General features: G+C 63.1%; 2 protein-coding genes across 3 annotated transcripts; one reads left to right on the top strand and one right to left on the bottom strand.

Annotated features, from left to right (window-relative positions):
- The first annotated feature begins 393 nt into the window (after window positions 1–393).
- CDK5 (cyclin dependent kinase 5) lies at window positions 394–4,252 on the top strand. The gene is made up of 12 exons (XM_082847093.1): window positions 394–496; window positions 1,088–1,176; window positions 1,268–1,335; window positions 1,468–1,528; window positions 1,627–1,683; window positions 2,340–2,435; window positions 2,572–2,646; window positions 2,783–2,879; window positions 3,052–3,121; window positions 3,637–3,697; window positions 3,809–3,889; window positions 4,003–4,252. The coding sequence occupies exons 1-12, from the start codon at window positions 460–462 to the stop codon at window positions 4,087–4,089; spliced, it is 879 nt and encodes a 292-aa protein (XP_082703219.1). The 5' UTR covers window positions 394–459; the 3' UTR covers window positions 4,090–4,252.
- Window positions 4,253–5,435: 1,183 nt separating this feature from the next.
- Window positions 5,436–9,456, bottom strand: ASIC3 (acid sensing ion channel subunit 3; the record flags this gene model as incomplete). 2 transcript variants are annotated; one of them, XM_082846344.1, is made up of 11 exons in its annotated part: window positions 5,436–5,571; window positions 5,673–5,731; window positions 5,913–5,984; window positions 6,086–6,165; window positions 6,351–6,442; window positions 6,737–6,884; window positions 6,987–7,043; window positions 7,137–7,338; window positions 7,682–7,809; window positions 8,003–8,153; window positions 8,923–9,456. In XM_082846344.1, the coding sequence occupies 11 exons, from the start codon at window positions 9,454–9,456 to the stop codon at window positions 5,436–5,438; spliced, it is 1,659 nt and encodes a 552-aa protein (XP_082702470.1). The 2 variants fall into 2 exon arrangements, with proteins under 2 accessions (XP_082702470.1, XP_082702471.1); XM_082846345.1 differs by having other exon boundaries at window positions 5,448–5,548.
- Window positions 9,457–12,533: the final 3,077 nt, after the last annotated feature.

Raw genomic sequence — 12,533 nt, 5'->3', positions numbered from 1 at the left:
ACCCAAACCTTAAAAAGCGCCCTACCCCACCCCTGCTGCCTTCTGGAATGTGTAGTCCCGGAGAGGTCCTTCTCAAAAGAAGGTTGTAAGCGCTGAAAAGTAATAACACTAGCAGGGCACACTGGGAGCCGCGCGCGACGGCGGGGAGCCGGGAAAACGGACACGCGATGCTTCCTGGGACTTGAAGTCCAAGGGTTGACTCCGCGGTCGAACAGGAGTCCCGGGAGGCAAGTGCTGCAGAGAGCCTGAGCGCAGCCTGCTGGGAGTTGTAGTCTTCTTGTTGTCTAAGGCCCCGGACATTACTGGGAAACCTGGCGCCCTAGGACTACAAGCCCGAGAAGCCCATGCGCAGGCAGTGGGGCGGGGCAGGACCGGAGGCTGGGGTGCCGCCTCCTCTGCAACGCCGGGCCCGGAGTCTCAGAACCCAGGGCCCGCAAGGGTCCTCGCGCGGCTGCCGCGATGCAGAAATACGAGAAGCTGGAGAAGATTGGGGAAGGTAATGGGACCACGAGATGTTCCTGCAAGATCTCTTTCTGCAGACCCTTTAGCATTCCTTGCATCCGTGCTGCTGTACCGTCAGCAATACCCACAGACTCCAACCTCAGCACTGGCTGCAGCCCTGGCCCTGAGCTCAACACTCCTTGCAGACACCAATCCTCCCCCGTTAGCATTTCCCATAGACGCCCCCCTCCCAACCTTAGCACCCCTGTAGACCCACCTCAGACCTCTGCACGTGCTGCATTTCCTACCCCTGTCCTCAGCGCCACTTGCAGAACCTCACCCCCAGTTCTCGCAGCAGACCTCCAACCTCAGCGTTCCTGCCGGCCCTCATTCCTCTCCCAGACCCCTGCTCCCTATTTTCAGACCCTCCAGAAGCTCGGCCTTTATTGTAGACCTCCTCACCCAGCAGCTGCAGCCTCTCCCTGTTGCAGACACCCTTGAGCCATCTGCAGGCTCCTCCCTGCCACATCCCCCACTTCTCCAGGCATCAGAAGTAACACACCCCCACGCTGCTTGCTCTCCCGGCAGGGACCGCCTGGGGAAGGGTGCCCCATCCCTTCCCTCAGCCCTGACCTCCTTCCTCTAGGCACCTACGGAACAGTGTTCAAGGCCAAAAACCGGGAGACTCATGAGATCGTGGCTCTGAAACGGGTGAGGCTGGATGATGATGATGAGGTAGGACTGGGGTATTGGGGCCAGGGAGGGGTTGAGGGCCTAGTCTGGGTGGGATGTGACTGTGGCCCACCTGGCCCCCTCCAATGTGTAGGGAGTGCCGAGTTCTGCCCTTCGGGAAATCTGCCTACTCAAGGAGCTGAAGCACAAAAACATCGTCAGGTGTGTAGATGGGTGGGGTCCTCCTTGCCTGTGTGGTCCGGTGGTGGGGGCTTCAGAGATGGGCTGGGCTGACACTGGGATAGTAGGTGCAGACCTGCGGCGCTGTCTGGCTGAGCACTTGCTTCTCCCTAGGCTCCACGACGTCCTGCACAGCGACAAGAAGCTGACTTTGGTTTTTGAGTTCTGTGACCAGGTGAAAGGGGGACTTGAGGGACAGTAGCCTTGGGAGGATATAGGGACCCAGACTGAGGTTAAACTCTGTCCCATCCCCCACCCCCATCCCTTTTTTAGGACCTTAAGAAGTATTTCGACAGCTGCAATGGTGACCTAGATCCTGAAATTGTGAAGGTGAGGATACCGGTTTCCTGGGAGCTCACTGGGGCTGGGGTTGGCATCCGGATTCAGTGGACATGCTCTCAGGCCCTGCACGGGGACACTCGGGGCACGAGGGGAGGAGAAAACCCTGGTTCTGTCTCCGAGAGCTTCCATCTTAGCAAAAGCACTTTCACGTGATCGCTTTGACCTGAAGGGAACACTCTGATGCCAGGGATAGGATTTACATTTGAGAGGCAGGAAAATGAGGTTCAGAGAGATTCGTTCATTCAACAAATACGTACTGAATGCTTTGCGGTGTGCCAAGCACTGTTCTAGGCCCAGGTTCCAGGGCAAAGAAGTGCTGAATGATAATACAGCACAGCATATACGTTGTTGGTTATGATGTTCGTGCTCAAATGAGGCCAGGTAGGGGAGAGATCAGTGTGGGCTGGAAAGGTAGGAAGGCCCACCAAGTTGTCAGTTCTGGAAAGGTGGGGACCGGGGCCCCCGTTCACCTTTCGAGTACCCAGCGAAGAACGAAGTAGGTCCTCGATAATGAAGGGGTGATGCTGGGCCGAGCTTGGTGCTGAAAGACTGCTGGGGTTTCAAGGCAAAGCAGAGGGGAGCGTGACCCATCGTTGGGCCCGCTTCCAGACGGTTCGATGAACTCCTCCCTGCCCCTCCCCCAGTCGTTCCTCTTCCAGCTGCTAAAAGGCCTGGGATTCTGTCACAGCCGAAACGTGCTACACAGGGACCTGAAACCTCAGAACCTGCTCATAAACAGGGTACCTCTGGGCGAGAGGACGGGACCTCAGGGAGGCTGGCGTGGGATGAGGGGAGCTGGACGGGAAGGCGGGAGCAGGGGGGCTGCCCTCAGACTGTGGAAGAGCCCCTCTCCGTGCCCCTCCCCCTCCCCCTCAGAATGGGGAGCTGAAATTGGCTGATTTCGGCTTGGCTCGCGCCTTTGGGATCCCTGTTCGCTGTTACTCAGCTGAGGTGAGCTGCGGGGCGGGAAGTGGGGGTGAGGGAGGGAGTCCCCAGCCAGCATCCCTCAGCTCCTCCGGGACTCCTCTCTGAGTGCTCTCCTCCCCAGCCCTCAAACTGGGGGTCCCTGTGGTGGGGTCCTTTCCAGGTGGTCACGCTGTGGTACCGTCCACCGGATGTCCTCTTTGGGGCCAAGCTGTACTCCACGTCCATTGACATGTGGTCGGCGGGCTGCATCTTCGCAGGTGACACGCCGGGGTCTGCGGGGGCAACTCCGTCTCCCGTTTGAGTGAACAAAGAGGGTCTGGAGGGTCCCCTCTGGGGAAGGGAGTGGGGCCCCTGGGTGGGGAGGAGGCAGGGCAGGGCTGTGGGGGGCGCTTCTTCGCCTGTCACCCCCGCCCCCCGCCTCTCTCCCAGAGCTGGCCAACGCGGGGCGGCCCCTGTTTCCTGGCAACGACGTAGATGACCAGCTGAAGAGGATCTTCCGATATTCTTCCATCTCCCTTCACCTCAGGCCCTCTGGGAGGGGATCTGGAAGCCCCTGGAGCTCAGAGTGCAGGCAGGGAGGGCGGCGGTGGGCTGGGCTAGGCCTGGTCGGGCTTCTCCTGAGGGCAGAGGGTGCCCGCCGCCAGCTGGAGAGCGTGCAGCCTGCAGGCAAGGAGGGCTCACTCCTCCAACTGAGAGCCGAATCCTTAGGCTGAAGGAGCCAAAAGGAGCAGGGGGACGATTAGTGAGAGTGGGGGACCGCTGACCGCTTCATCAGGACCATGGACCTCAGGGTTTAGGTCAAAGTCGTTAAGGGCTATACAGAACCTGGCCTGCAGAAAACGGCACGCGGCTGGGACTGCGTATGAGGGTCGCGTGGGCTGGGGGCCGCCTTCTGTCGTGAGCTGGGGGATAAAGTGAGGGGGGCAGGGGTGGGTATGAGGAATCCCCCTTTCCCAGGGGAAGAGCCCCTCACCTGCCCCTTTCCACCTGAGTGATCCTTGACCCCGTGGACACGCTGCTGGGGACACCGACCGAGGAGCAGTGGCCCGCCATGACCAAGCTGCCGGACTATAAGGTGTGACGGGTAATGGGCTCATGCATGGCTCGTCAGTGGCGCCCCTTAGGTCCTGGCCCTAGCAGCCTCCAGGCCCCCGCACCCCTGGCTGACTCACCCTGCCCCCCACAGCCCTACCCGATGTACCCAGCCACAACGTCCCTGGTGAACGTCGTGCCCAAGCTCAGTGCCACAGGGAGGGACCTGCTGCAGGTGACCAAGGGCAGGGTACGGGGACGGGGCTGGGGCCGGGGCACTTGTCGGGAGGGACCCGGGGAGCGCGGGGTCTGGGCGTGAACCTGCCTCGCCTTCTTCTGTGCGTCCAGAACCTCCTGAAGTGTAACCCGGTCCAGCGCATCTCAGCAGAAGAGGCCCTGCAGCACCCCTACTTCTCCGACTTCTGCCCCCCCTAGGCCCCAGGCCTCCGGCGGCCAGGCTGGGGCCTGGCCTATTTAAGCCCCCTCTGGGGAGGGGAGGAAAGGCAGGGATGCACGGTGTGCCAAGCTCCAGCTGTGCTGGGCCCAACCAGGGTGGAGGTGCCCTAACCCGTGTTCTTCACTCCCTCCGTGGACTTTATTTAATTTCATAAATTGGCTCGTTTCCCACAGTCTGGCTGATGTGCTGGAAAAGTGGCTCTGGGTGGTGGTGGGGGGGGCGTGGTGCTGGGGGGGCCTGAGGCTCTGTTTCGCTTCCCCACTCTCTGCAACCCTGCTTCCAGCTCCAACACAACCCAGCTGTCCAGCCCTGGCTCTGCTACTCTGAGTGGCTGGAGGCTGGGGGTTGGAGGCTATGACCCTTACCCTTAGGTCTGCACCAGACCCTTACCCTTAGGCACTGCCACCACACGTGTGCGTATGTGCTCATGCCCTTCCCTTTCTCTGCCCAGGAGGCGTTAGGCTCCCAGTGTCTGAGAGCAAGGATGGGCTTCCACCAGAATGCGGAGAAAAGAGCCGGGCCTTTCTTTATGGTTCTTGTCCCACGTGTACCCGCCCTGCCACTTCCCTCTTCATGCCCCCCACATCCAGGCCCTCAGGCTGGGACAGGAGGCACCCAAAGCGGTGGTTGGGAGCACCCCCTCCCCGGCTCCCTTATTTGTCATTTTCCAGTATTTAGGGTGCCGAGAAGGAGCTGAGAAAGCAGGCCTGGGCGTGTGCTTACTGGCAGGGGTGGGAAGGGAGGGCCTGGGCTCCCCCCCCAAGCTGGGGCCTGCAATTCTTGTGCAAAGGCTGCGGAAGCAGGAGCGGTTCCTGTGCGGGGCGGGCAGGCTGACACTCGGTCCCAAGTGTGAGAAAGTCACGAATGCCTAAGACAGGACAGCAGCTTGCGTTCTTGGAAGCGGGCTAGCCACGCCAGCTTCTCCCCACCTGCTCCGCCGCTTCTTGCCGGGCTCTGGATCAGAGCCTTCTGCCAGCCCTTCCCTGATCGGACCCCAAGTGCGGCTGTCCTAGCACTGCCGCCTCTGCCTTCACACCTGGCTTTGGGCTCCGTTCACTGAGATGTCGGTTTGACAAACTCATTCACACTGAGGTTCAAGTGACCCATGCCCGCTTACTATTCTTCTCTCGTCGAGAGATTTCTGGAGGTTAACATTTCAGACATCACGTCTGCTGGGTGATGGCTGGCAGAGGTCTTGTGCCCGAGTAGGTCTGACTGTGGCCTGGCTGGTCTGCCTGTAAGTGGAACAGCTGAGGCTGAGGCACTAGCACTTTATTTGGGGTGAAGGTGGAAAGACACGTGCGGGCTGGCCACGGCCAGGATGTCAGGGTGCGGCCCTGAAGACGCAGACGCCCCATCTAGAGCTGGGTGACGAGGTAGCGGGTGCGTTGAGAGGAAGAGAGCGTCTTGGTGACGGCACAGGGAGGGGTGGGAGGCCTGGGGAGACACGGACCACGGCCCTGGGATGGGAGGCCTCTCACCCACTGCCCTGCCCCTGCCCCTGCCCTCCGGACTGGAACTGCCCCATCTCCCTTGACCTTAGGGGGCCATTTCTTGTTACCTGGAGCCCAGGCTGAGGTGGGGAACTGGGGTTCGTTGGCTGCCCAGCCCTTCCTGAAGCTGTGGGAGGAGGGTCAGAGATTGGGGGTGGTGGCGGCGGGGATGCTCCCTCCCAGAGACCGGCCAAGGTCACTGCACGCCCCTCCCCCATCACTTTTTCTCAGCTGGGTGGGGGCGTGTTCTACACTTAGGAGGAGGGGTCAGCACCCACAGTGGAGACGGCAGGGGGGGCGGCTATTACCAGGTTGGCGCTGGAGTGCCTTTGGGAGCGCTTTCGGTTCCAGAAGTATCCCAGGACTCTGTCCCGGAACACCTGGGGGAAGCAGTGCTGGAGGTGGCCAGCGCATACCTGACCCCTGGATCCTGCGGTGTGACTCTGCCCGCCTCCCACAGCTGGATCCCAGGCCCACCCACCTCACAGAGGTAGTCCAGGATCTCAAGGACAGTGAGCAGGCTGGCGCCGATGAACAGCCCCATCTGGCCCCCGATGTCACCTGTGGAGACCGGGTCACCTGTCAGCTCACTGCTACCTGCTGTGCCCACACCTCCCCAGGCCGCAGGTTGCCTGCACGCGCACACGCACGCACGCACACACACAGACACGCACACACACACAGAGACACGCACACACGCATGCACAGACACACGCGCACACGCACGCGCACGCACGCGCACGCACCGAGCAGCTCCGACATTTCGTAGGCCTTCTTCTGCTCCACCGTCTCGTAGTTGAGGGCCTCAAAGAAGATGTCCAGCATCAGCACGTTCTCCCTGGAGGAAGAGAGGCCAAGAGTGTTCGCTGGACGCCCCAGTGCCAGCTGCTGGCAGGAACAGGTGCCCCATTCTCTGGTCTCTGAGTCCTTTCGTGAGCCCTGGGGAGGGGTGTCACTGTCCCCATTTTCGGAAGAGCTGGCGTCAGAAAGGTTAAGCAGCTTGCCCGGAGTCCCCGAGCCCGGTAATGATGTGTAGCTCGGTGTCCCATCCCTGGGCGCTGCGCACGGAGGCTCGGCCCGGAGGCTCGGCGCTCGCCTTAACCCCAGGCCCCCGGCCCCCTGCGCGGCTCACGCGATGTAGGCCTCGCTGCGGTTGTGCTTCCGGGCCAGGTAGCGGGCGGCGGCGCGGCTCGGCATCCGCACCATGGAGAGCTCCTTGGCGTAGCGCGTGCTGGCGCACGGGTTGGGACAGGTGCACGCGTCCTTCTGCAGCATGGCGTCTGCGGGCCACAGGCGCCTGGGTCAGGGCCGCCCGCCCCGCGGGGTCGGGGTCGCGGCTAGAGCGGGGTGGGGGCGGGATGCGGAGGAGCCTTGCCCCTTACCCAGCGCCGGGTGGGCACAGTCCTTGTACTGCTGGGGGCTGCACACCGGCGCGCCGCCTGCACGGGGGCAGAGGAGACAGCTTCCGGAGCGGCGCCCCCGGGCCTCCCCGCCTCCCCGGACCCCCTCCTCCGCTGCCCCCAGCCCCTTACCTGGCATATGCATCATTCGGCAGCCGCACTTCCGAGCCACATAGCGGCTCTCGCAGGCCAGGCGACACCCTATTAGACTATAGGGAGGGCTGGGGCCTAGGCTGGGCCTGGGGGGATCCAGAGGACCAGAGGGTTCCGGCTCAAAGTCGGGGTCCAGAGAGACAGAGCTGCAGTCACCCCAGGGCGGCGGCAGGAAGCTCAGCTGTAGGCGGACAAGTTAAGGAGGCTCTGGGAGAAGCGGGGTCCGCGTAGAACGCGAGATCGCTGGGACAGTTCTGAGGAGCTGGGCTGGGGTCTGAGGTGGCGCGCGCTCAGGAGGAGCTGGACTGGGGTCTGAGGTGGCGCGGGCTCAGGAGGAGCTGGGCTGGGGTCTGAGGTGGCGCGGGCTCAGGAGGAGCTGGGCTGGGGTCTGAGGTGGCGCGGGCTCAGGAGGAGCTGGGCTGGGGTCTGAGGTGGCGCGGGCTCAGGAGGAGCTGGGCTGGGGTCTGAGGTGGCGCGCGCTCAGGAGGGGGCGGGGCCCGGTTTCGGAGGCACAGAGAGGATACTTGCTGCTTCTGGCAGGACACAAAGGTCTGGTAGCCAGGGGCCGCCCCGAAGCCCAGCTGGTCAACGAGCGGCGGCTCCTCCTGGCTGTGGATCTGCACTCGGATCCCCACCTCAAATGGCGTCTCCTCTGCAGGGAAGGGGGGACCCTGAGTCCCAAGAGGCCCCCTCCTGCAGCCCCCTCTCCTCAGGGCTGTGACCAACTAAACCCACCCACTTCCCACGGGAAAGGACAGGCCTGGCCCCCCCCCACACCTCCACTTCTCCCCAGGGCCTTCTGCACCCCACCTGCCACTCCCCGGCCTCGCCCGTGTGCCCCGCACCCGTGTCCCTCCACACGGGCAGGTACTCGTCCTGCTGCACGTCCAGCAGCACCTCCAGCCCGTTGCCCATGCCGCCCTTGGGAGTGGTGAGCAGCTCTGCGCCTTCGGCGCCAGAGTTAAAGGTGTAGCACTGCCCCATGCGGGTGAAGACCTGGGGCAGGGCAGACAGATGGCAGACCTCACCAGGGAACCAGGCGCTCAGGCGGCCCTTTCCCCTGGGCCAGTGCGAGGACCGTGGGACCCCTCCCTCCCCATCCTCTATCTGGGTCTCTTCTTTGAACACTGAAGCCCACATCTTAATGCCCCGAGACCCTCCCTCAACCGGCACATGTAGCTGGACCCTCGCTGCAGTGTGACCAGCTAACCCTGCCCCTTTCCCACAGGAAAGGACAGGCTTGGACCCTCCAGTTCCTCGCTCCCACCTCCGCCCCCAGCCCAGGGCACAGCCTGCAGGCAAGTGTTTCTTTGGAGACTGGCATGGGGAAGAGGGGCCCAGCTGCCCCCCTTCAGGTCTGGCAGCGTGTGGAAGAGGCAGCGGGGAAACCAGCACCCTCCCCCTGGCAGAGAGGAGGGTCTCCTGCCCTAGAACACCAGATCCCCCACCCCCCAGGAGCAGGCTCTCCACAGACCAGACCTTGGGCCCAGAGCCAGCCGGGGTGAGTGCCCCTGGCTGGGAGGCGTGATCTTGCATGCTGCAGTCCAGCTGAGCAGCAGGGAGGGGCCCGAGGACAGCTTCCTGGCTGAACAGAAAGGCACTGGCGGGGGGGGGGGGGGGGGGGGGGGGGGGGGGGGAAGGAAAGGATCCCCCAGCATGGCTGTTAAGGTTCCCTGGCTCTGGGGGAGTGTGGGTCGGCAAGGCCCGGCAGGGACCGCCTGGTGCTCCCGGGCCCCTGGCTGGACGGATCGGGCGGCCGGCTCACCGTGGTGAAGTTCTCGGGCCCGCACAGCCAGCCTCGGTAGCGGCAGGCCAGCAGCATGTCCTCGAGGGCGTGCCCGGCCCGGGCGTAGAGCCGGGCCACGTCGAAGGTGGGGCTGGGCATGAAGCCGGGCGGCGCGGGGGGCCGGCCCAGGGCACGCAGGTAGGCGGCGTGCTCGGTGGGCTCCAGGCCCAGCAGTGCGGGCCCGGCCCAGTGCAGGTCATTGGGCGTGAGGCGTGAGCGGCGCAGCGGGTTGATGTTGCACAGGGTGACGGCCGGGAAGGTGAGCCGGCGGCTCTCACGCTCCTCCAGGGCCGTCTCGTGGTGGAACTCCCCGTAGTAGCGCACCCTCCCAGCCACCTGGTAGAGGAGGGTGGCCAGTGCCAGGAGCACGGCTGTGGTCCACAGCCCCCGGCGCGCCATCGGGCCCCCCGGGCCGAAGACGTGGCCCAGGCCGTGCATCGAGCAGCTGCTGGCAAACACGCGGATGTCTGAGGCCGGCGACTGGGCCTCCTGCAGCCCTGAGGGGCGCCTCATGGCCGGAGCCCAGGGCGCGGGGGGACCAAGCCACAGAGGCTTAGGAGGAGGAGAGAGGGTTGGTCCGAGGACTGGAGGGGCTGAGAGGGGGGTTCGGAGGGTCAGGCAGGGGTCACGCGGGTGTCGGGCCAGGAGAGGAGAGGGTGGGAGGTACTGGCCTGGCCGGTCCAGCGCGGCCTCCTCCAGGACCTGGCTGTGGCTCTGCTGGGCGCGGTGCTGGGCTGGGGGCTCCGAGGCAGAGACCAGGTAGGGTGCGGCCGACGAGGCAAGCAGGGCGGCTCTGCTGGAGGCGGTTCTGCTGAGCCGGAGCTGCAGCAGAGGATTGGGTTTCAGCGGCGAGGGGGCAAGGGGGCTGGCAGAGCAGCCTGGGGGGCGGGGAGGTCCCTGGGGCCCCAGGCGGAGCCATTAGTGCAGCGTCGGGGGGGAGGCCTGGCTGTGGAGACCAGAGGCGCCAGCAGGAAGCCGCAGCGATCCCGGGTAGGCTTGAGGGGAGCCGAGAGAGAACTTGGGGCCGGGGGTGCCCTCGGGGCCCTCTAGGTCCCCAGCTGCAGGCCCCGTATGTCGGGCCTGAGGGTCAGTCGCTGACCCTTGGCCCCGTCCCCGTCCTCTGCCCTCTCCGCCCGTCCCCCTAACCTCTCGCGAGATCATCTGCTCTTCCGCAGAGCGGAGCTGGCTCCTGACCAGGCTGGAAAGTGGTGGGAAGTTGGCATCAGCAGACTCTTCTGAGCCCCCAGCGGCCCGGCCTACTCTGGGTGCCAGGGTCTCCTCCGGCCCCACGTGCAGAGGTGGTCTGTCCCCAGTGACCCTCTCTCCCACCTCCCCATGCTCAGGCCCTCGTGTCTGGGGGGCTGGCCTGTGCCACAATGACTGTGGGCTCACCTGTCGTCCTTCAAGTATAACACGGGTGCCCGTGTGACGCCCCCCCAGCTAACATGGATGCCCTATGATGTCACATCATTTTTCACTTGACAACATTCTGGAGACCATGTGGTATCCAGTACCTGGAAAACGTCCTCATTTTTTAAGTGGCTGCGTAGCATTTCATTTATGTGGATGTACCATCATTTATATAACCACACCCCTGTTGATGGACACTGGGGGTTTCCAGTCTTCCATTACAAACAGTGGTGCTCTCAGTAACATCGTACAGACATAAACTCCTAGAAATAGAACTGCTGGGTCAAGAAGAGGCAACTGCATGGGTAATTTGATAGCAGAAAATTCCCCACCGTAGGCATTACACCACTGTGTGCTCCCATCATAACATGGAGTGTGCCTGTTTTGCATGGGGGCTTTTCTAAAGGAGGAGAGACGCTGCCCCCAAACCGGCTGGAGTGCCCTGGGCCACAGTGCCTAGCACAGCATGGCGACACTGGCCTTGAGGGGGCGGAGCCAGGGCATTTGACTGAGATGCCGAGGAGACGCTGGGTCGGGCTGGGGCGGACTCCCAGGGGCTAGAGAGGACATCTCCGAAAGGCAGAGCTGCAGTGTGCAAGGCCTCAAGCGGGACTCGGGGTTCTTGCTAATCCAAGGTACGAGGGACGGGAGGCAGCTGCAGAGCGCTGCCGCTGTCGCGCAGGACTGTCAGGACTGCTCCTCACTGGCGTCAAGCCCCGCGTTTGGTTAAACGCTCACCCGCCCCCGTGGAGCTGGGAGTTGCACTGCAGGCCTGAGAGAAAGCAGATTTATCTCCACTAATTTATTTACTGCAATTTATTTCTACTCCGTGCCCCTCCACAAAGCATTAGAGGCGAGGGTCCACGGGCTCTCGGCAGTGAGTGGAACGTAGTTCGCCAGCTGAACATGATCACGTCGCGCTGTGATCGCCTGGCCTCCTGTCCGTCCTCCTGATGAGACCGCCGCAGGTCTCACGGGGGCAGGGATGTCCTCACCGCCCCCACCCCGGCAGACCGGGCGGCACACAGCAGGTGCTTAATGAACACACACCTTGAAGGAGTGAAGAACAGGGTTTATTGCACAGATGTAACCAGCTTCTGAGGCTGTGCTTTACCACAGATTATTCTAATTAAACTCTTAAAAGAAGCTTGCGAAATTAAGTGCAGCTAGGTTTACGGTCTGCGTGGAATAGCTGCAGGAGCCAAGGCTGAGGTTAAGGCTACACAGCAAGTGTGCAGCTGACCGCAGGGCCTTCCATCTCAGGGCTCGCCATGGATCTCACCACTTCCCTAAAGAGGGGATGCGGGGGGGGGGGCAGGATTTGGAGAGGCCACCCTGCAGGGGTAAGGAGAGACCTAGAATCTGGTGTCAGAAGACGTCTGGGTGGCTGGAGGCCGCGGCTGCTGCTGGTAGAGCAGGAGCTGGCCTCGGCCGGGAGGGGCCAGGCAGGCCAGTGTGGACTCGGCCGGGGAGTTGAGGCCTGCCCTTGGCTGCCCTCACTAGGGAGGCGTTTAGTGGCAAAGCGACCTGGAGCTAGCCCGTGCTCTGCTTCCCGGGCCAGGCCTGCCCTGGGGTGCGACCTCTCATCATGAAGAAAGCAGCGCATGAAACCAGGGTGGCTTTGGCCCTGGGATATTTCCCTAAAGTAGCACCTGGTCCTAAACCACACCCAGAAGAGGCTGTGCGCACTCTCAGCTGAGCTGCTGCAGCCTCCTCCAGGCTGGCCTCCAGCCACAGCTGCCCCTGCTGCCGACCCTGAAACATGGCATCGTCCTTCTATGCCACGGGATAAATCCAAAAGGTCTGGCTGGCCTTGAAGGTCCAGCATGGGCGGCCCCTCTTCCTCAAGCCAGGGTGCAGGACTCATGATGGAGTCTTCAGCCCAGACGTGGCTGTGAAGGGGGAAGGTTTCCTGGTGGGATGTGACACGAGCAGAACCAAGGCAGGAGGGGTGCCCGGTTCTAGGAGCTGACCAGGGCTGGGGGCAAACCCTGGCTGCTCTTAGGTCCCCAGAAGCGGACAAGAGTCCAGCCCCACCCCATTCACAGCTTTGGGGTCACAGGGCTTGTGCCACCTGGGCAGCTGGCCTATCCTCTTTCAAAGTGAGGCTCTGGTCCCACCTGCTCCAGGGACCCCGTCTGACCACGCCAGGGAGGCCGGTTGGGCAGTGACGGCTCCTT

This window comes from Leucopleurus acutus, assembly GCF_964270905.1.
Source record: "Leucopleurus acutus genome assembly, chromosome: 9".
Lineage (NCBI taxonomy): Eukaryota > Metazoa > Chordata > Mammalia > Artiodactyla > Delphinidae > Leucopleurus > Leucopleurus acutus.
The sequence above is the reverse complement of the archived record's forward strand: the minus strand, read 5'-3'. Positions and strand labels throughout refer to the sequence as shown.